At 39.9% G+C, this 20,726-nt stretch overlaps 2 protein-coding genes and 1 non-coding gene across 11 annotated transcripts in view; all 3 read left to right on the forward strand.

Annotated features, from left to right (window-relative positions):
* The window catches only part of ash1l (ash1 (absent, small, or homeotic)-like (Drosophila)), a 42,503-nt gene extending 24,697 nt beyond the window's left edge, over positions 1–17,806 (forward strand). Inside the window, exons 21-42 of one of the 9 annotated variants that reach the window (XM_080295731.1) lie at positions 304–390; positions 514–604; positions 1,101–1,239; positions 1,402–1,574; positions 1,768–1,934; positions 2,598–3,045; positions 11,052–11,090; positions 11,172–11,303; positions 12,014–12,112; positions 12,349–12,424; positions 12,535–12,609; positions 12,769–12,837; positions 14,741–14,900; positions 14,993–15,076; positions 15,216–15,290; positions 15,412–15,507; positions 15,588–15,651; positions 15,741–15,811; positions 15,910–15,936; positions 16,016–16,124; positions 16,372–16,463; positions 17,164–17,806. In XM_080295731.1, coding sequence (XP_080151857.1) covers positions 304–390; positions 514–604; positions 1,101–1,239; positions 1,402–1,574; positions 1,768–1,934; positions 2,598–3,045; positions 11,052–11,090; positions 11,172–11,303; positions 12,014–12,112; positions 12,349–12,424; positions 12,535–12,609; positions 12,769–12,837; positions 14,741–14,900; positions 14,993–15,076; positions 15,216–15,290; positions 15,412–15,507; positions 15,588–15,651; positions 15,741–15,811; positions 15,910–15,936; positions 16,016–16,124; positions 16,372–16,463; positions 17,164–17,274 — 2,484 coding nt within the window. In that variant the 3' untranslated portion in view covers positions 17,275–17,806. Of the gene's footprint in view, positions 1–303; positions 391–513; positions 605–1,100; positions 1,240–1,401; positions 1,575–1,767; positions 1,935–2,597; positions 4,028–5,751; positions 6,165–11,051; positions 11,091–11,171; positions 11,304–12,013; positions 12,113–12,348; positions 12,425–12,534; positions 12,610–12,768; positions 12,838–14,740; positions 14,901–14,992; positions 15,077–15,215; positions 15,291–15,411; positions 15,553–15,587; positions 15,652–15,740; positions 15,812–15,909; positions 16,125–16,371; positions 16,464–17,163 lie in introns of those variants that run through there. The other 8 variants (XM_080295732.1, XR_013904404.1, XM_080295733.1 and 5 more) reach the window with 8 other exon arrangements.
* A 521-nt stretch (positions 17,807–18,327) lies between these two features.
* On the forward strand, positions 18,328–20,617 carry rps27.1 (ribosomal protein S27, isoform 1). Its single transcript, XM_026156879.2, has 4 exons — positions 18,328–18,483; positions 19,107–19,215; positions 19,327–19,437; positions 20,367–20,617. The coding sequence occupies exons 1-4, from the start codon at positions 18,478–18,480 to the stop codon at positions 20,393–20,395; spliced, it is 255 nt and encodes an 84-aa protein (XP_026012664.1). The 5' UTR covers positions 18,328–18,477; the 3' UTR covers positions 20,396–20,617.
* On the forward strand, positions 20,032–20,161 carry LOC113015455 (small nucleolar RNA SNORA35). Its single transcript, XR_003271125.1, has one exon. It is a non-coding gene; the product is annotated as a small nucleolar RNA SNORA35 (small nucleolar RNA).
* Positions 20,618–20,726: the final 109 nt, after the last annotated feature.

Genomic DNA, 20,726 nt, shown 5'->3' on the forward strand with positions numbered 1-20,726 from the left:
TCTGAGAAGTACTTTGTCAAGGAGATTTTCCATGCAGAGGATGCAGGCAGTCTTTTGTGTGTGTTGTCTGTTATTTTTAGATACAGAAAATGAGGAGGATAACAAATACTGAAGGAGCTTAAGTTCAGAGGTTCAGAAACAGTCGAGGTGGTGAATCACTAACGCAGAGGGTTTTTTTTTTTTTTTTGAGCATTTCATTCGAGCTGTAACTCAATGTTACTTACAGTAAATGGTTTGAAAAGTCTTCTTTTTTCTTTTTTGTCTTATGCATTTATGTGATTTAATAATTTTTTCCCATCATAGGTGTGGCAGCACTTTGACTGTATGCGACTGGAGACTGAGGTGGAGCACTATCTGTGTGAACAGTGCGATCCCCGGCCTGTAGATAGGGTGCGTCTGCTGTTTCGAAACCACAGTGGATGATGAACTCCTTAAAGTCTGTTTTTTGTTTGTTTGTTGGTGTTGTTGTTTTTTGGCTAGAAGTGTCTCAGATGTGTCTTATCCTCACTACAGGAAGTCCCCATGATACCCCAGCCCAGCTACGCCCAGGCTGGCTCTGTCTACTACATCTGTCTCCTTAGAGATGACCTGCTGCTACACCAAGGTATCTAAATCATAAAGCAATCGTAAGCTCACGCATGCCTGGAAAACTCCCTGTACTCACAGAGAAATGTATCATTTTGATGCAATGATTTGCATGCTGTGTTACTCGAGGGCAACCTGACGTGATTGATGTGGTTATACATGCAAAAGTGTGCACTTTTGACCACACCCAACCACATCTGCCTCAACGGTTAGGAGTGGTCAGAAGTGAAACAGCTTGAAACTTTGAATCAGAAACATTCATTTCAGCTTAAGGCTGAGTTGTTCTTTAAGGTTTGTTTTTGTCGATTATTTTATTGCAAATGCCATAATGTATTATTGCAACTTATCAATAGACGATTGCTTAAAAAAGTTTCTCTAACTTCTCTGCAAACTTTAGACATACAAGAGATCTGCAGCGGAGAGAGTCTGATATTCTAGGTGACTTAAGTGGTCAGATTCTTGTGAGACATATTATTGTAGATAAGTAACTGATCTCTGTGTTTGTTTGTGTGCAGGTGACTGTGTGTATCTGATGAGAGACAGCAGACGCTCACCTGAGGGTCAGCCTGTCAGACAGTCTTACCGTCTCTTGTCTCACATCAACCGAGACAAACTCGACATCTTCCGAATTGAGAAGCTGTGGAAGAACGAAAAGTAAGTTTATTACCTAAACAGGCAGGGAGAATAAGTGTGTGTGTGTGTGTGTGTGTGTGTGTGTGTGTGTGTGTGTGTGTGTGTGTGTGTGTGTGTGTGTGTGTGCGTGTGTGTGTGTGTTTCATTATTGTTCTAATGAAACTGTCCACTCACACTCTAAAGGGGTGAGCGATTTGCCTTTGGCCACCACTACTTCCGTCCTCACGAGACACACCATTCTCCATCGCGGCGATTCTACCAGAACGAGTTATTCCGCATGCCGCTCTATGAGATCATCCCCCTGGAGGCAGTGGTGGGAACCTGCTGTGTTCTCGACCTTTATACTTACTGCAAAGGTAAAAATGCACAAATGAACCCAAATATGTTAGCTGAACTGCTAGAACCATGTTGGAATTTGGTTAATATTCCCATTAAGTTTTGATAAACATATGCTACAGGAAAATGCATAGGCATGTGCTCACTTGAATGTTTTTTTTCCTGCTCAAATACATCACGTCCCTGCTAATTCAGTGTGCATTCTTCTTAAAGGACGGCCAAAGGGTGTGAAAGAGCAGGATGTGTACATCTGTGATTACCGCTTGGACAAGTCGGCCCATCTGTTCTACAAGATCCATCGCAACCGTTTTCCGGTCTGCACCAAGCCATATGCCTTCAACCACTTCCCCAAGCGGCTCACGCCCAAAAGAGACTTCTCGGTGAGAGCGACAGGACTGTTGAGCCGGGATCTGTTACTGATTTACAAACACTAGAAAATGTGTTGAGAATGGAAGTCATGTTTTAGCTGGGGTCTTTTTTTTTCTTTCTCTGTGTTTTAGCAACCAAAGCTTATAAAATTGGGTCACACAAGAAATTATTTAAAAAAAAACACATTCACACAGAGTTAATGTAGTGTTGTATGCACCAGACTAATAGTTTATATTTGTTGTAGTGTTAGCTTTTGTTATGATGACAGCTGTCAGATTTGTATGATTTTAGAACTTGATACAGTACAGTCTCATGAAACAGATGCACCGAAAGCCTCATCCAGCCAAGTCTGCTTGTGTTGAAAAATGAGACCAAGTTAACAGAATCCAGAACTTTTCTTTTCTTTTTTTTTTCTTTCTTTAAAAAAAAAAAAACAATACAAAAAGGGATATCCTTGTCAGCACTTACCTTTTGGCCTCAAGGTTTTAATTACTTCTTATTTTGTACTCGTGGAGGGTAACTTGGATGTTAGTCAGGGTGGACTTTCCCTGAGTGTTTTTTTTTTTTTTTTTTTTTTTTTTTGTATTTTTATTTTTTTATCTCTACATTTTAAAACCCTATCTACTTGAAACGTACGTGCTTTATGTTAAATTTCATTTTTGGCTTTCTTGCAGCCTCATTATGTTCCTGACAACTATAAGAGGAACGGCGGCCGATCAGCCTGGAAAAGCGAACGACCCAAAGAAGCTGGAGGCTGTGAGGACGATGCCTCTTCCTGCGACCGGGGTGAAGATTTCCCACCTGAGGGAGAAGATGGAAGAGGAGTGGAAGACGACATGGACATGGCTTCAGAAGATTCCGCACTTCTTTCAGCCAAGCCTAGAAGACCAGAACGGGAAAGGGAGACAGGAGAAGAGGAGGACGAGGAGGATGGACAGGAAGCCGATGAGCGCAAGGGGCTGGAGGAACGCTCAGCCGAGAGGATTGGAGAGTTGCTTGAAGTTCCATCATCCTCGACTTCATCGCCACTACACCACCCAGCTCTGGGCAGGAGGGAGGCCCAGCGGGAACGACTGAACAAGATCCTGCTGGATCTGCTGCACAGAACACCCAGCAAGAACGGTGAGGGACTGGGAACAAAGGAGGGGGGTAGGTCAACAGATAAATGAGGGTTAAAGTTTAAGGTCACTTTGCTGTGACACGTCATTTGAACGTGTTGGATCATTTTTTTTAAAACTACTACTATTTCTGAAAGAATAAGCTTGAAGTTGGGGCAAGAATCTGTCCATAAGAAGCATAGGATGAAGAGGAGATCATATTTATGTTCTATTTTATGTCACCTAAAAATATCAAAATTTAGACCAACGCTTCAAGGAAAATTCCCATTTACCTCAACCTGGCAAATTTACCATTAATATGGCTGTAGTGGCTTGAAGGGTCATGCTCACTTTGCGATCATCACCTTTTTTTTTAAAGTTTTTAATCTGAACAGCATTTATTTGTGCGACAAGCATGAACTGCCTACAGTTTACCACAAAAGAATTTTTTTTTTAACATCAATTAATTTTAATCATTTTTCAGTCTGACCGAATGTTGCCTGGAACGGGCATTGTACTAACCGCATTAGGAATCTTCATTCTGGGATACTTGCCAACTGACCAAATCACTGGCATACTCATCATCACACGTGTGTAGCTGACTTACACTGTGTTTATACTGTCTTCTGAGGAGAGTTGGCAGTTAAATGCAATGGCGGATTTACCCCATGGACCATTTTGAGGGCGAGAGGCTGTATCAGCTCGCTTGTCAGTATTGATTTTACCCAGAGTAAGCAGATGGATGAGGAGCTTAAACATAAAGAAGGAAAGACAGTACTCTGAAGATGGTGGCAGAGGCAACCTACCTCGGGAAACCGGTGGTGTTCCTGTCCTCACTGCTCTGCTAATGCCGACTGCTGCAAAGAAGGGGACCTTTGAATGTCTCAATGTGTGGAATTACAATTCATGAATTGAAAGCTTTGAAAACATTGCCATCCCCGAGATGGTGTTTCATCAACAAAAGACCAAGACTGGCCGGACTGAACTCTCAGCTTCCCATTTGGCAAGTAAGTAAAACGTCATTTCATGCGCTGGATTATTACACGTTACCCACTACAATACATTTGATAACCCGTGATATAGAAATACAGCCAAGTTTTGTGTTTACTGTTGGTCGGACTCAAAGACAAAACTAGTGATTCTAGTTGCCCAGATAAATGCTGTTCACATTTCCTCCAGTCTTTACAAGAGAGGACAAGTTGCAAAGTTGGCACGACACTTGAGGCCACATTAATGGGTTAAAATAAGTTACAATATACCGGAGTTCCCTTTTAACACTTCATCTCACTTACTAATCTTAGCCTAACGTGAAAGATCCCCACTTAAAGACCATCAGAGGGTTGTTGCGGCGTAAAAAACCTTACACATCATATATCAGATCTGTCTGCTATGACAACCTCTTGCAAATAAAGTAGAAGCTGAAAGAAGCTTTTATTTAAGTCACAATGGGGAATTGCCCAGGATATGCTCATTTCCTAATGATTTGTCAGTCACAAGTTGTTAGCCAGTGAGCATCCAGTTTTACATTCAGATCCACCCCAGGCTCGTTACATCATACTTTAAAACACCAACATGGATATATGGTGAAAATAGTCAGCTTGAGGCCTCATAACATCACTTAACAAACTGATTGATGACGTCACAGTGACTACGTCCATCTTTTATAAAGTCACTAATTACGCTACTTGATGCTTTGTATCATTACCAAAGAAACATTGTAATCTAATTGCAGTTAACAATATAATGATATGCCGCCATATCAGCACAAATGTCTGTGCTCTCGCAGTTTCTTGTTGTTTTACAGTAAATTTGAAGTAATGTACATTCTGCTCTGCCGTGTTTGTCCTCTCTCCCACTTGGACTAAGCTCAGGCAGGTGGGCTGTACATGAACTATGAAAAGGCACATTTTTTTAGTTTTTCTCAAGAATTTATGTATTGCTTGTGAAACCCAACTATTTGGCTTGTAGATGCAATTTGTTTCTGATAAGATAAGACAAACATTATTTATCCAAAAAAAAAGGGAAATTCCAGCCAAAACATTAAACACACCCTGTAGTGGTTGCTAGTTTAGCCTACTGGGTTTAGCAAGTGATCCATATGCTGCAAGGCTAATGCAGAGGCCAGCGTTTGATCCACCCCAAGGCCATTTTTTACTGCCCCCCCCCCCCCCCCCCAAAAAAAAAAAAGTAAGAAAAGCTCAATGGGAATAAATGAAATATGACCAAAGAAAAACCTCAGTATGTTTAAAAACTCCACAAAAGAAGGAGCTGAAATAGAAACAGATTAACTAAGCACCACAATAAATAGAACTCTAAATACAATAAATACTGATACTGTGGTATGAGGTCTTACCTGAGTTAAGAACATTACCTTACTACAAACAAATGATTAACATGTTAAAGCCAGTATCTATCCCATCGATGTCTAAGCCAAGGTACCAAAGCCATATTTGGTGGATACAGACTAGTAATCCATTACCAGTGTTAAATGAATGAGCTGCCTTAAGCGACCCTGGGAATTATTATTTTATGTGTACAACAACATCAGACTTAATTTTTATTGCTTATTAACTGTTTAACAGATTATACTTGAAGCATTTTTGCTTTAAAGTAACTTGCCTCCATGCGGCTGATTTTTTTAAAATTATTTTTTTATCTTTAATGTGATCGCCCTGTGTCATCTATTTGTGTCCAAGCTGCTAATTTTCTCTCTCATTCCAACTTTCTCCAGCCATTGATGTCACTTATCTCCTTGAGGAAGGCGCAGGGCGGCGCCTGCGGCGGCGGGCGCTCGGATTCAGCGATTTTGTAGGCAGAAAATAATGTTTCTACGTGCCTGTCAAGCACACTGCCTTTCACTGTCATGAGCAAGGGGCAGAAAATGGAGAGACAGCAAGAAGGGAAATGAGCATTGTTGGTTTTCCAGCCATTAAGGACCACAATGCATCCCTGGGGACCTCTTCCAGTTTACCTCTTCCAAGACTGTCGTCTCAGCTCTGAGAGGGGTGGAGGGTGTTTGGAAGCACTGACTTCAGGAGCTCTCAAGGAGCACAAAGAGAGAGCTGACCCAGGCTTCTTGCTTATTTAAGTAGTATGATGCAAAAACTTTCTTTTTAAAAAAAGAAAAAGAAAAGAAAAAGAAAACGAACATAGGAGTTGTAACCCATGCATTTAAATGCATTGAACATTGAAAACATGGGTAGATGAATTCCACTAGCAAGCATCTGTAATGAAATAAGTGGTACTGAATAAGGATGGATAGAGGGGGAGGGATGGATTAATGATTCAGTCTGTGGGGGGGATATGAGTGCTGGAGAATTGTTCCCCCTAGTGGAACCTAGCTGCAATGAAACAAATGTAAGGGATGAGAGAAGAACTGCCCAGGGGCTGTGGGGTGGGGTAGGAATGGCATAGGAGAAATGTAAAGTTGAGCGGTGTGCTCAGATGCTGCTCATGAGAAAGAGAGAACAAGGGTGGTGAACTGCACTTTTGGTACCATGGATATTGTGAAGCTCTCTGTAATGTATCTATAATGAAAACACACTAACACTCTCACAGTATTGGATGATGCAGTCTGGAAGAAAAAAAAAGAAGCAAGTCTATTATCTTTTTCCTGTTATACTGTAGTAACTCATTTAGGAACAGAAGAGGCCTGTGGCGTGTTTGTTTTATTAGAGTAAAGGGAGGGGGTTTGGGAAGATGGAGCGTGCGCGCCTTTGTCAGTAAAAGTGTCTTGTTCTTTTTTTTTTTTTTTTTTTTTTTTTTTAATCGTCTCGTTAGGCAGTCCGCTTTGCCCCTCTTTTTTTTTTTTTTTTTTTTTTTTTTTTGTGAAGTAAAACATAATTCACCAGCTTAACTAAATCAGGCGGGGAGGGTGGGTCAGGGGTGGGGTGGGAAGAGGGGGGAACACTGGCTCCAACTGTAACGCCTTACACAGCCGTGCTCTCCGACTGCCTTGCGTGTGCGAGTGTGTGCGCGTGGATACACGTTTTATTTTGTGTGTGCACTCTGCCAGAATTTCATGAAAATATACCTTTTTAAAAAAATCAAAAAAAAAATCAAGGGCTCGATGGCAATTAACAGTTTTAAGAAAACTATGGAAAAAACAATACTTAACATGAAATGTATCGTGATGGTCATATTTTCTTATATTCTGTGAGACTGGGGGGAGGTGTATACTGTATATTGGGAACTGGGGAGGGTTTTTTTTTTTTTTTTTTTTTGTCTTTAAACTATGTTTCCTGGTTGCCATGGAGAATGTTTTCGAAAGAAATTGTGATATTTGATGAGATTCCTTTTTTGTTTTCTTCCCCCAAATGCCTCTGTTTAAAAGGGACAGCCTGCAATGTCCCGGTGCGTTAAACTGACAGAGATGTGACGAGAATGAGACACTGACAGAGAGAGGAGAGGGATCAGGAAGTTGTACAGTGCCAAGTTATGTAAATATACACACTTTACATTGAGGAGTGTCTCCAAAAGCAATATCTTGAAAATGGATTTTGTTTATTATTGTACTGTACAGGACTCAGCCCTAAATGTATTATGATTATTATAATAATAATATTATAATTTCTTCCGTTTGTATGACTATACTGAAGACACTTAAGCTCGGAGGAAAAAGATTTTTGTTTTTGTATTGTTTTTTCTTTTTAATGTCCAAGAAATCTCACCACCAACTGTCCTGACGACATTAAAAAAAGTAAGCTGAAGTTTCGTTGCCTATAAATGAAATTCACCTATGTACTGCATGAGCGAGAAGAATGTCAAACGGACACAGAAGGCATTGGGACATGACAGTGACTTGCCAGCGACCTCTTTGCCGCTGAACATTGTTAATATTACTTTTGAAGGAGAACTGCGCTCCTTGTTTTTTGCTGCAAAGTGTTGAACACTAAAAAAACAAACCAACATAAAAATGTTAAGATATTTTTAAACGGTGACAGAAAGAAAAAGTTTTAAAAAATAAATTTAAAAAAAGCTGTCGGCCCAATATTATGTTATTTTGGGTTTTTTTGCTTTGTTTTTTTCTTTCAAATAGGAAAATGGTTCCGTTTTGTGATAGCAGTCATTGTATGATGCTTGTACTTGTATTTGTGTGTTTTTTGTGCGATTTGTTTAGTTATTTTTAGACAATCACAAAATAAGATGCAAGCATTGTAAATGGCAGACTGGCGGACATTTTGTGATGTGTACAGTTTGTCAAAAAAAAAAGAAAAAAAACTTCTTCCACTCGTTTAAAGTTTGTAATTATGATTCTTAAGTCATGAAAAATGCTGTTGGTTTTTACTTTTTGTTTTATATTTGTTTTTGTTTTTTTTTGTTTGTTTTTTTAATAAAAGCACTACATTATTGTGAATATACTTCATGGTGGTCTCCTTTGAAAACCCCTCATATACTTCACAAACACACGTTTACAAAAAGAATTATAAATACCCAATATAGATACTATTGTTCAGCCAAAACATTAAATACAAACCCTACCAAAATGGCTTGAATAAAACCAAAAGGCCTAATAAGCTCGAAATTATCCAAAAGTAGCTAAATTAAATAGAAAATAGTGAATACGGTGAGGTCAGTGAGTAAAAATGTAGATATAATCCTGTAAGGCGCTTGAAAATTTATGGAAATTTAACCAAATATGTAAAACTATAGTGCTAGGACATGGTGAAGATTTACCTATATACCGGTATTTAAGAAAAAGTATTCCTTGTGGTGGGTTAATATAAGGCTCTCTCAGCACTCCTGATCCACTTTAAAGAGAAAAAAATTACAGATGTGAGAGAGGTTATTTATGTAATTTAAGTATGTTTTCTGGACCTCAAAAACTCACAAATTCATATATCAAGTACGACAGACTTGTCAAGAAGTAAACGAGTCCTTCTCTCAGCTCTCGCGATAGTACAGTAGTTGACAATAGGCGAGTTAAACAACGTTTTCGTTATCGCTCTTATCGACTTTAGGGCCATACATACTATAATATTTTCACTCAAATATTTATGAATTATACTTTTCCAGTACACTGAGAGCTAAAGGTTGAAGAACCAAGAACTTAAATCTCGCGATACAACTTGAGTATCCATAGTAACGCCCAAAACGCCCTAACTGGTTCACAACGGCGTTATTAAACTCTCTGAAACGATATCGTCTTTAACGCTTTTAGCTGTGTGACTGTAATTGTGGTTTCAGGCGCAACCATGTCTAGAAAGAAAGACCCGAAAGATAAAACCAACGCTGAAGACGAGGCCTGGAAAAGCGCAGGTTAGCCTGTTTTTTTTTTTTTAATCGAAGAATGGCAGCGCCTTTTTACTTGGACTGCTACTTAACCGTAGCTGTAATTTAATTTTTTGCCACATTATCTGAAAAAATATGTTGTTACTTTAAGCATTTGTACAACTTAGAATTTAACTTTTATTTCGAATGTAACGTTATTTGAAAATACCTGTTTTATATACTCATTCAAATTACGGTTGGGGTCAGAGGTTTGTATATCATGCGCTTGAATCTCATGGCAAGTTAGGGCTTCGAATAATTATTTATTTGAACTATTATTTTTCCAGGGTGGAATGATTGTACAACATACATCTTTAATGACTTTAACAAAACAAGTTGCACAAGATAGAACTTATTTAGGATTTTCTCTTGTCCACATAGAGTAGGTAAATTCTTGTAGGTGCATTTTAGGTGCATTTTATCACTAAAATGCACCTCCACCTAATATGTGGTTAAATGTCTCTTAGCAAGTTTATACTCCAGATACTGTTTTTTAAGCCATCTACAAGCTTCTGGAATAATTTTGGCTGGATATTTAACCACTTTTCTTGGGATATGTGGTACAGTTCATTTAATTTGGTTGATTTACTGCCACAGACCCAGCTTTTAGAGTAGGGGCTTGTTTCTTCGTTGGCATCCTCTCAATGGATTGCAATGTGAAACTGGCTTCCATGTGTACAGTGACACTGGTGTTCCAGCATTTTCCAGTTCACGGCAGACTTGAACCTAGGTGGTTTGTGGGTTATTCCTGAACATTCTTGGCAAAGTGGTGACACATCACATTTTTACTTAAATAAAACTGTGTTGGAATCTGCAGCTGTATAGAAATGGCCCCAAGAGATCTTCCCACCTTGTGAAAATCATCAGTTCTCTTTCTTAGATCTTCACTGAGTTCCATAGACCTATTCGCATTGTTCTGAGCATTAGTCAATCTAATGAGTGCTGTCAAACGAGTCCTTTTTATGCTGGCAAAGAGAAACGATCAGTTGTAATTATTCATGATCACTAATGAGAAGTTAATACGCCTTGGTTGTATTCAAATTTAAAAGACATTGTAGACCCTTCAGCACCACTTATGAAAAGATTTAAGGGAGTGTATGTATATATTTTGACCCTGTGTTGATTAGAGAAAATCCAAAATGAATTCAAACTTGTGGAGCCGGTGCTTGTTTTTGAAAAGCTATTAAAGATGTGTGGTGTACAATGATTTCACCCTGGAAAAAGAAAAGTTCAAAGAAATTATTAAAAGGTCCAAAGTTAACATGACATTCATGCCCATGATTAGCGTATGTGAACGTCTGACCAAAACTGTACTTTATATACTACTTTCTCATGTCAGCTTATTTTCATTATGGCAAACCTTTTTTGAAAAAAGCAAATTAGTAAATACAGGATTATTTTTTCCCCTGAAAAATGGAGCACATGATTAAATAAAAGTTCTTAAAATAAATAAAGTAAGACTTCAAGTTATGTGATCTCATTTTAGGTTTATTTTGAAACAGCTGCAGCACATAATCAAAGCAATCATAACAAGTACACAATAACATGTTTGTTCATCATGAGGTTTTAGTAAAATAAGTTTTCCTGTCTGCAGTCTCTCAAGTAGCACTGATTGCAGTATAGCTGTTTGTGGTAATCTAACACCACACATTATATAGAGATATGATTGACAGTGAAAACTTTTCATGCAATCAAAGTGAAAGTTTTTGATGTTTGCTTTGTGAGTTGCTATGTCAAGACTCTAGGCCTTTCTGTTTACAGGACCGACTCCAAATGAAACTCTTCCTGTTCAGACCTTCGGTAAGCATAAATATGAAGCTCTTCTACTTAGTGTGGTTGTGGTGATAGCTGAGATTTGCACTTATCCCCATTGCCCTACAGATGAATATCAGTGCACAGGAAATGCAGAGACTGACTTCCCTGCGCTGTGTGCTCTACTGAACGTGAAGGATATCCCAGCTGTTATTGCCAAGTTCCCAGCCTCCTCCGCCAGTCAAACTGAAGGTGTCACCAGTAAACAAGAGATGGTTCTGCTTTGAGTAGTATCACACTGACAGAGAAACAGAAAATAAAACAACAACAAAAAAAATCTGTGATAATTGTGACATTAGAGCAAGAAGGATCATGGGAATGTGTTCGTGTTTTTGAATACTATATGCTTTGATTTGAATGTGTTTTCCACACATTACCAACATTTAGCGTTTTCAGGTGAATTATGGCTAACAGACCTAGCGTAGAAAAATATACTACTGGAGAGGCAGAGACTTAAAGCCCATATTGATGATAAAAATGTGTCAATTAATGAGAATGTATTGGCATCAGTAATCTAAACATTTGGAATGTTTCTGCACAAAATAATAAAACCTCTTGAGACCCAAGATCTTGTTTGGCATGCATGAGATGGAGCAGGTTGAGCAGGACAAAAGGTGCAGGGTCTCAGGAGGTTAAACATTACACATCTACAAACACAAAGAGACATGGAAGTAAGCATGACCATGAATGCTTCACTGGAATTTGTTGTTACAGAGTCACCAGGTCGTCTGTATTTCTTAGATTTCAGTCACACAGATATTGTAAATTATTTTACCAACCGTTGCAGTATTATTGTGGTCAGCATTATTTCGAATTACTCCTTGATGCTCATTCCTACAGTATAAACATAATAATAAATATAATTTATATGATCTCAGACTCTCTTACTAATAATAATTTTCCTCCTAAAGATTACCAGTTACAGACGAGTGATGCTTTTTTCTGCTCAAAGCCCTGCCTAACACTGGAGCTGGAGAGTAAAGACAGAGCCAGGAGCATGAAGGTTTCTGGTGAGAGGAAAAGAAGGCGAGGGTTTATAACTGTACTTGGCATTAATTCAACATTTAAAGAATTTGAGTTTCTGAGTCTGTAGTTATCACTGGTTACCTGCAGTCATATCATTCTATGTTGTGTGTAATGTCAGAGTTTGAAAGACATCATTGGATCTTGTTAATTGAGAAGTGAGCTCATATTATTGTTTGAAGCATGTGGTGAGAAAATGACTGGATATGTCATGAATGAACAGGATGGAGGGTGAATGAGCAGATTTTCCGAGTGCTAGAAAAGATGCTCCCCTCCATGAACCAGCTACAGAGCCTTGGGTGAGTAATGAGGTGCTGCAGGGAGGCACACTCCTGTTACAGCGAACGAGGTTACAGCTGTCACTGTTTTGTTCTTGTTTGTTGGTGTAATCTTGTCCACGGTTGTGCAGGTTTTGGCAGGCGGGACTGACAGATCGCATGGTAGTCGCCCTCATGAACACAATACCGCTGTGCTCCAGCCTCAGGTGAGCAGATACACACTGTCCCCCAAGCATTTTGCACCACATCACAACAGGTCCAAATGTGTTTTGACTTCATGCCAGGAAATTATGTAGAATAGCAGACAAATTTCGCTTTAGCACTGAGAGTTACTGAAACAGCCCCTCTGATTTGTGTTCACTTAGGGTTGTGGCACTGGAAGGCAATGTTCTTCCACAGCAGGGCTACCACCTTCTTCTTTCTGAGGACAGTGTGTAAGTAGCGTAACAGTCACACATGTAAACATGTTTGTAGTAGCCATTTGTTAAAAATCAGGTTCATAATCAAAACGCCACTGATGCACCGTGATTCATCCCAAGTTCAGGTCGTGCAGTGCATGGAGAAAATGCAGAAGCGCAAAAGCTACATCTCAACCTCTACAGGCCTCAGTTAGCATGTTAAATGTTAATGTTCATGACAGCAACAACATGGCAGCACAGCTTAGGTTTGCAAAGTTATGTCTGAACAAGCCATGAGACTTCTGGAACAAAGTCTTTTGGACAGAACACCAAAGTGTGAAACACAAATGTGACTCCCCTGCTCCCAAATAAGGGTAGTCTGTCGCAGGGTAACACAGAGAGACAGACAAACATTCACACTGCTAACCTAACCCTGGGACGAAGTTGGAGTACCCAGAGAGAACCTACTCATAGGGAGAACATGCAAAATCCACACAGAAAGGCCTGGCCAGATGGTGGATTCTAACCCAGGACTTTCTTGCTATGCAACAATCCTAGCCACATTACCACAGTCCAAACAGATTTATCTATTACAGAGTGGAAAACACTTGTTCATACAGCACTACTCTCCACAAAAACACACAGCTTAGACTGGTTGGGATGCTCAATACAAAAGTTTTGAGATTGTTTCAAGCTTATGAAGTGGAAATGTTTTGAAACACTGACCCAAAGTATAGAGCTTTGTTTACAATAGTGCAACAGAATAGCATTAAGATGTGACAATAGCAAAAGCCGCCAGTAGGTGTCACTGTGGAGATGGGTGTCACATTGTTTTTGACAGTTCTGACAAAAACTGCTTCAAATGTTTCACAAAACCTCGCTTTATCCATCACGAGAATTAGAAATCCCTTTGTCAGGTCATAATTTAAAGTCGGCGCTTCTAACCTTCCAATAATTGAAAACATAGAGAGAAAAAAACTGAACAGCAGAGAGGAGAGAAAACAATACAAGTCATATAAAATTATGAGCTGGGTCATATTGACTCCACCTTATATCACTCTCCTCCACAAGAAATGCCTGATTTATATGAGATAAGACATCTGCCATAGTGTTATCAGTCTCCTTCAGATGGTGTACTCAGTGTTGAAATCTTGCAGCAATAAGGACCTGCATCATTGTTACTGAGCATTTGAGATATAAGCAGGGGATTGTGGTCATTGTGATCATCAGCGGAGGTGGTGCTGGAACCAAAGTACACCTCAGAATGTTGCATACCCAAAAGTAACGCTAAGGTTTCTTTCTCAGTTGTGCTCTAAATCATTTGGGGTTTCTTGAATTTCTTTGAAAAACAGCATACTGGATGATGAACACTTCTGTCAACCTCACTCTAATTTACTGTACCTGCACCATAAGCACTGGTGTCACTCTCTAGTTTAAAGTCATGAGCGTAATGCACAGCGGTTTCGGCAGAAACCAGGCATGGTGGTGGAGAGGTGATGATTTGGGCTTATTTTGCAGCCACAGGACATGGGCATCTTGCAGTCATTGAGTAGACCATGAAGTCCTCTGTGTACCAAAATATTCTGGAGTTGCCGTTTATGGTGTTTCTATAAGCTAGTGAATTGTGGCGTGTCGTTATTTTTTCACAGAACTGCATAGAGTCCTCATTTTTTCACTGTACCTGACAACAAAGTCCCCCCAAAAAATAAAATAAAGAAAAATCTTTTTAAAGCAATTTTGACAAGTGAGTAAGAAAATAAGCCAAAATAAAGCAAAGTAGCTAACAAAAAACATCTGCAAAAATGAAACTTTCAACATATTATAATTCTTAAACAACAAATTAATAAATAGCGACCGCAATGTTGGAAAACCCTCTTCCTGTATTTACACACCATTCTGCACACAAGAGCAGTTAATGTCATGCGTTTCTTTGATCCAGCCTCACTCACTTGTCTCTGAGAAATAACCGGATAGGAGTTGAAGGCGCTCGCCTGATTGGTTCAGCGCTTTCGACAGCCAGGTCTGCCAACAAAAACCTCCTGTCACTCAACCTGGCGTTCAACCGTATATGTGATGCAGGTGCTGCACTTATCGCTCAGGTATAACCCAGAACTGATGGCATATTCCCTGGTGTATGTCCCCTGTGTGACCGCTGAGCTGATGTCTCTGTCGCCGTCCTGTTTTGCCTCAGGGCCTGCGGCTGAATCGTACTTTGCTCTTTCTCTCGCTGTGCAACAATCAGGTTGGAGATGCAGGAGCTGCTCAGCTGGCTGCGGTATCAATTTACATCACAGAGTTTAACTGACAGATAATGCATTTAAATTAGCAGTTAAAATGTCTTAAATCATATTCATCTTATTGCATTATGTAATGTAATTTAATAAGCCTCCAGTGCTTGCTACTCCCCTTTTCAGGTACTTCGTGAGTTTGCCTTAACTCATGATGAAATAGTGGAGAGGAGGAAGCTGCTTCTGAAAAGAGTGCAAGCTGTAAGAGTGGCAGTGTCATTCACTGAACTGACTTTAATAACTAAGTGCTCTGAATAGCACTGCTTTCACAGCACATGTAGTTAAACCGCTTTCAGGTTTATTTTTGATCTGTTTTTTTCAGGCTTTAGTGAAGGATGAGCCTCTCCAAACATTAGCTGGCAGCACCACCTCACTGGGTGGCAACAAAGGAGAGACCACAGGCACTCCTAAAAAAAAGGTTTCATGTGAAAACTGACTTTTAGCAAATTCTTAAACTAGTGTGTGCTGCAAATCTTGTGCTATTGATTCTTATTACAGGAAGCAACCAGAAAAGACGAGAAACCGGACGCCAACAAAGACAACCAAAAGCCAAACAAGAAAAGTAATCGCTCCTGTCGCACCTGAAACACTTGTTCTGTTCTCTGAGAGATGACAGCTGTGTTTATCGTTTATCCCTGACATCTTTTCTAGCCACTGATACAAGAGCGTCTCAGGCTAGAGGTGGAAAGGCAGAGGGCAAAGAGAAGCAACATGCAGAAGAGGTAACGTTTTCTGTTTGCTGAGCATCATGTGGATGCACAACACAGTATAAAATTTCACTGGTTTCACTTTGTTTTTTTTCTTTTTTTCCCCCCTGCAGGATACATCAAATACTTGCCTGAATAAGGTTTGTTTGATGCAACATTTTGTGAAGCAAAAATATAATTCTCAATGATGGCGCTGATCTGACGGTTCTCCGTGAGCAGGCAGAGTTGGTGGATCCAGCAAATCCCCTGCTGCACCCGTCGGTGGATCCCAGGGACGGACAGGTCTTCATGTCCGGAAACACGACTCTTGTTTCCCTCAACCTGGCAGGTCAGCAGCTGTGGTGCATTTATCTGTGCTTCTCAGGAAAGTCAAAGCACAAAATCAAAGTCAAATTTATTTATATAGCACATTTAAAACCACAACTGTTGACCAAAGTGCTGTACATTTAAAATAATCAAAAGAGATAAAAACAACTACTGTTAGATTTGATGGCAGGACTTGTCTTTGACTTCTTGCAAGTGTGGACATGCATTATCAGGACTGAAATAAAGTCTTTTGGTGTGTGTTTGTGTAGGAAACAGAATCACAGAGAAGTCGCTGCCTCACTTTTTGGCGTCACTTCAAGCGCAGGGCGAGGGTGGAGGTCTGCTGCGTCTCTGTCTGCAGGTACGTAGCACTCACAGGGCACTCAAGTTGACACTGTACGAAACGTATTAGAGCCACATGAAGTTTTAAAAAAAGAATTTTTTTTTTCTTTTCTTTTGCTTTTTGGAATTTTTGAGACTAAACGTGACATTTTAACATAAAAGTTGAATTTTGCAAATAAATCAGAAGATGACGTTTTTCTTTGTGTTTTGTGAATAAACTTTAAATGTCAGGAATAAAGTTGGCATTTGAAGGTGAATGTCACCTCTGACTCGCTCGCTTCATGCTCAGAATGCCAAAAATAGCACCTCCTTTCTGATCGCCACAAAAAATTGGACTTATTTTTTGACATTATTACTAAATGTTAAACTAAAAAACAAAGCAAAGCAAAAAGGCTTTCACATTTCAATTTTATTGATATGGCTCCAAGATCCTCCGCCTCTGTGTGTGGGCGTCTGTGCACAATTCCCCTGAACTGCATTTAGACAAAAAAATGACTTTAAAATCGTTCACAGCCGCTGTCATCACATTATTTATATTATATTATGTTTCAGCATTTATTAAAGTCTGTTTTGCTTTATTGCATCCTAGCTGAGTCTTTCATTAGTTGTTCCCATTTCATTCCATTTTACCTAAATATAAGTGCTGATTAATGTGAACATTATTTGCTATAATTTCTGATCTCTCTCTCTCTCTCTCTCTCTCTCTCTCTCTCTCACAGAGAAACATTTTCCCACCAGAAAATGAGCTTTACGTGAAGATAAAGGAAATGATGGCTGCCTCAGATCCAATGAAAAAAAATAACTCTGAAGAGGAGGGACTGGGAGAGTAGAGAGGCTGACAGAATGGGCCTTCACTTTGTCTTATAGCAACACAAATATGTGTATAATTGTATAATAATAATTTCAGCTGTTTAATTATTTGTCAGAATTAATTAAAGAGAATAATATGAGTGAACAGGGCAGCCAATCAGAACTGCGTAGATTAATTGTTTTAGTTAAGTCACCTTACAGTTACCAGCCATCACTCAGGTGACATGCACATTAGGTTTATTGGTGGTTCTAAATTGGTTATGGATAGATGGACATTGGGAAATGCTAGTGTCTTTGAGTAATACAGATGTTCTGCTACAGACTGTTTGTCTCCTGGATTTTGATGTTTTTTTCTCCAGGATCTGAACCATTATGGCTTCAGAATATGGTTAGAGGGATTTATATGATTTGTATCTCCTGGAATCAAACTGTGTAATCCACTATCCTGTAGTGCTGGGCTTTTAATTAATTAATATTCCATTCCGGTCCCATCATCAAACTATTCATTATTTTCCCTAAAAATAAATAAATAAATAAATGTAAAAGTTCCAATTTTGGAGTTACAGCTCTTAATGCTTTTTTGTACTTTACCTTCCACATCTGCTCCAGGTGTTCCTATATTCTTTATTTTCCCCATCATCTTAAATTTATAGTCATATTAGTTTGCTTTCATTTTTCTGGTGTCTGCATCCCACAGTTTGACAACCGTTGCCTTGGATGGTTCTTCACATTTATGCCTCTTCTGATGCTGAAGGCACATCAGTGGTGTCATTCCCCGAGGTGCCACCAGGGGGCTGTCGAGGAAAATTAAAACATAAACTGACAAAGGTTTAATTATCGTAATTTACACTCAATCAGTCTAATACCTGGGAAATCTATACTATATTTTATTTGATTTGGGAATATCCATAACAAAATTGTACACTATGTTAAAAGCTAAATATTTTTTTTTACATATGATCAATAGTGTTTATTATTATTATTGCTATTATTATATTTATTATTACATATTATATGCGTTTGCCTTAAAAAGTTAAAGAAAATTTATCTTAAATAAATAAAGGCCTGAAAAGACTAAACAAGGCGGGTTTTCGACCTCTCCAAAATGGCTGCCATATCCTGATAAATTCGTCACGTCCGGCTAATGCTCAAAGGAGCTACCAATATGAACCTCTTGCTTCCGGTAATGCCTCCTTTTCGGCAGCGGCTATTTCCTCGCCAACATGCCAGTGAGTATAGACAGGCAGTATCGAAATGACATTTTTATAAGTTAACGGGCCTTCAGGGAGTCACCGCACGGCTCAACGTGTACATGAGAGACCGGCGATTCGATCGGTGCCGGTTTGAGACATATAGCCGGGTTTTGGACTGAGTTTGGCGGGACTAAATGTTCCCATTTGGGCGCATTTGCGAGCGCATTGTGATACAAGATGGCTGCGCACACACCGCAAACATGGAGCCAGTTCAACGACCGATGATACAGCCTCGAAAACCCAATATTCAGAGCTATATTTTCGCTTTGCTTGGTGTCTTTTAGAGTGGCCATCGACGTATTTTACCGAGGATGTTTGACTATTTGGGGAACAATTCGTGATCGATGTAAATGCGCACGTTGGGTTACCTAATCCAAGAAATGTAGGCCGATCGTGGAGCCTGAACGTGCACGTAGCACGAGCAAAACATGGCAACTGAAGCGTTTTTAAGCTAAATAATAAAGCTAAATGTCCCTGATAAAGCGCCCTTTCTTTTGAATTTGATAGCTTGGTATTTTTATTTAATTTTCTCTAATTGCTCTCTATGAGTTGAATAACGCTTACCCTCTTTTATTTCCTCATTTTCTTAAATCTTGTAGCTCGCAAAAGACTTGTTGCACCCGTCCCCTGAGGAGGAGAAGAGGAGGCACAAGAAGAAGCGTCTTGTTCAGAGTCCCAACTCTTACTTCATGGATGTAAAATGTCCAGGTACGCTTTCTGTACACACACACACACAGGTCACCTGGGGTTTGAGTTTTACCTGTGAGCGTTTGCGGGGGTTTGAGTTTTGGATTATCGACCATTGTGATTGTTTTGCAGGATGCTACAAGATCACGACGGTGTTCAGCCATGCTCAGACAGTCGTGCTGTGTGTGGGCTGCTCTACAGTCCTGTGTCAGCCCACCGGAGGCAAAGCACGTCTCACAGAGGGTCAGTATTCATCTACAGCAGGGGTGTCCTCCGATGGCATTCAGTGGCCTGCTGATATAAACACAGACTGTATCATGCATTTTTTTTAAATCTATTTTGGGGGGTTTGTGGTAGAGGCAGAAATATCTAGAATGGGGATGATTTTTGCACTTTTAATGGGCATGCCACTAGACGAATTACAGGAAACGTGAGCCTCAGGCTGGGGTGTTCGTCCTGTCACCCATTTTTCCCCTGTGCCAGAACTTTAATACGCTTTTAGTGACTGAGGTTAGTCACACATCCAGACTCTGTTTTACTGGTAATACCAAATTCGTTATCAAAGTGATGCTGCTATGTGTTATTCCAAACTGGAATATAGTTACGACTGGAATAATTTCAGACATTTAAAGCCTGGAATAACAGATAGGCTACAGAACTATAGATGTCATCAAATAGCATTCAGAAAGTGCAGGACATCAACATCCAGGAGCTGATTTTGCTCTTTATGAAAAATAATGCTGTTGTCTTGTTTCTTACTGACAGAGGTGGGTGTCATTAATCTGGAAATGCCGATACAATTTTGTGTGTTGTTTCTAAATCATTATGACGTTTTGGCCGCACTGCTAAGTGACTGGACTTCCTCTGTCGTGGTCTTGCAGTCTCATTCCGGTGCCAGATCAACCTCAGTTTGCAGAAGGGTTGAGCTAGACTACTGGCTCCCCCCTTTCGAAGGCTGAGAACAGATTATTTACCGCCCTAAAGCTAGTGAGAGTGCAGATTTCAGGGTGGCTTGTTGAATTAGTGTACAGGGAATGGGGAAAATTAAGGCTGACCTAATCAGTCACATGACTGAAAGCAATGACTCTTGTATTGGTGCTGTGCAGCACAATGGCAGCATGCTATGCTCTGCATTAATCCTGTAGCCTGACTGTCATTGTCTCTTTTGGCAGGGTGCTCATTCAGGAGGAAGCAGCACTAGCTGTCCTCCCCGGAGCTGAAGGGGAGAGGAGGGGATGGACCGGTTGATATCAGCGCCTTCGAGACGGCAGCGGCGGCGGACCCTGCGGCCCGATCGGAAACGAGATCTGGAGGCTTAACGGGACAGCAGATGGATTTCCTCTGTTAATGTTGACAGATGGTTTGTTGCTGTAACTCCACCCTCCAACCCTGTCTCTCTAAATAAAATGTTGTTTTGGCTAAAGGAATGGTTTGTGTGTCGTTGTTGTTTTGTTATTTTAAGCTGGAAAATAAAGGTTGTGTTGTCACCTTTATGATAAAGTAGTTCAGGTTACGGTTGGATTTTTATTACA

The sequence above is a fragment of the Astatotilapia calliptera genome, chromosome 22 (genome assembly GCF_964374335.1).
Source record: "Astatotilapia calliptera chromosome 22, fAstCal68.1, whole genome shotgun sequence".
Taxonomy (NCBI): Eukaryota; Metazoa; Chordata; class Actinopteri; order Cichliformes; family Cichlidae; genus Astatotilapia; species Astatotilapia calliptera.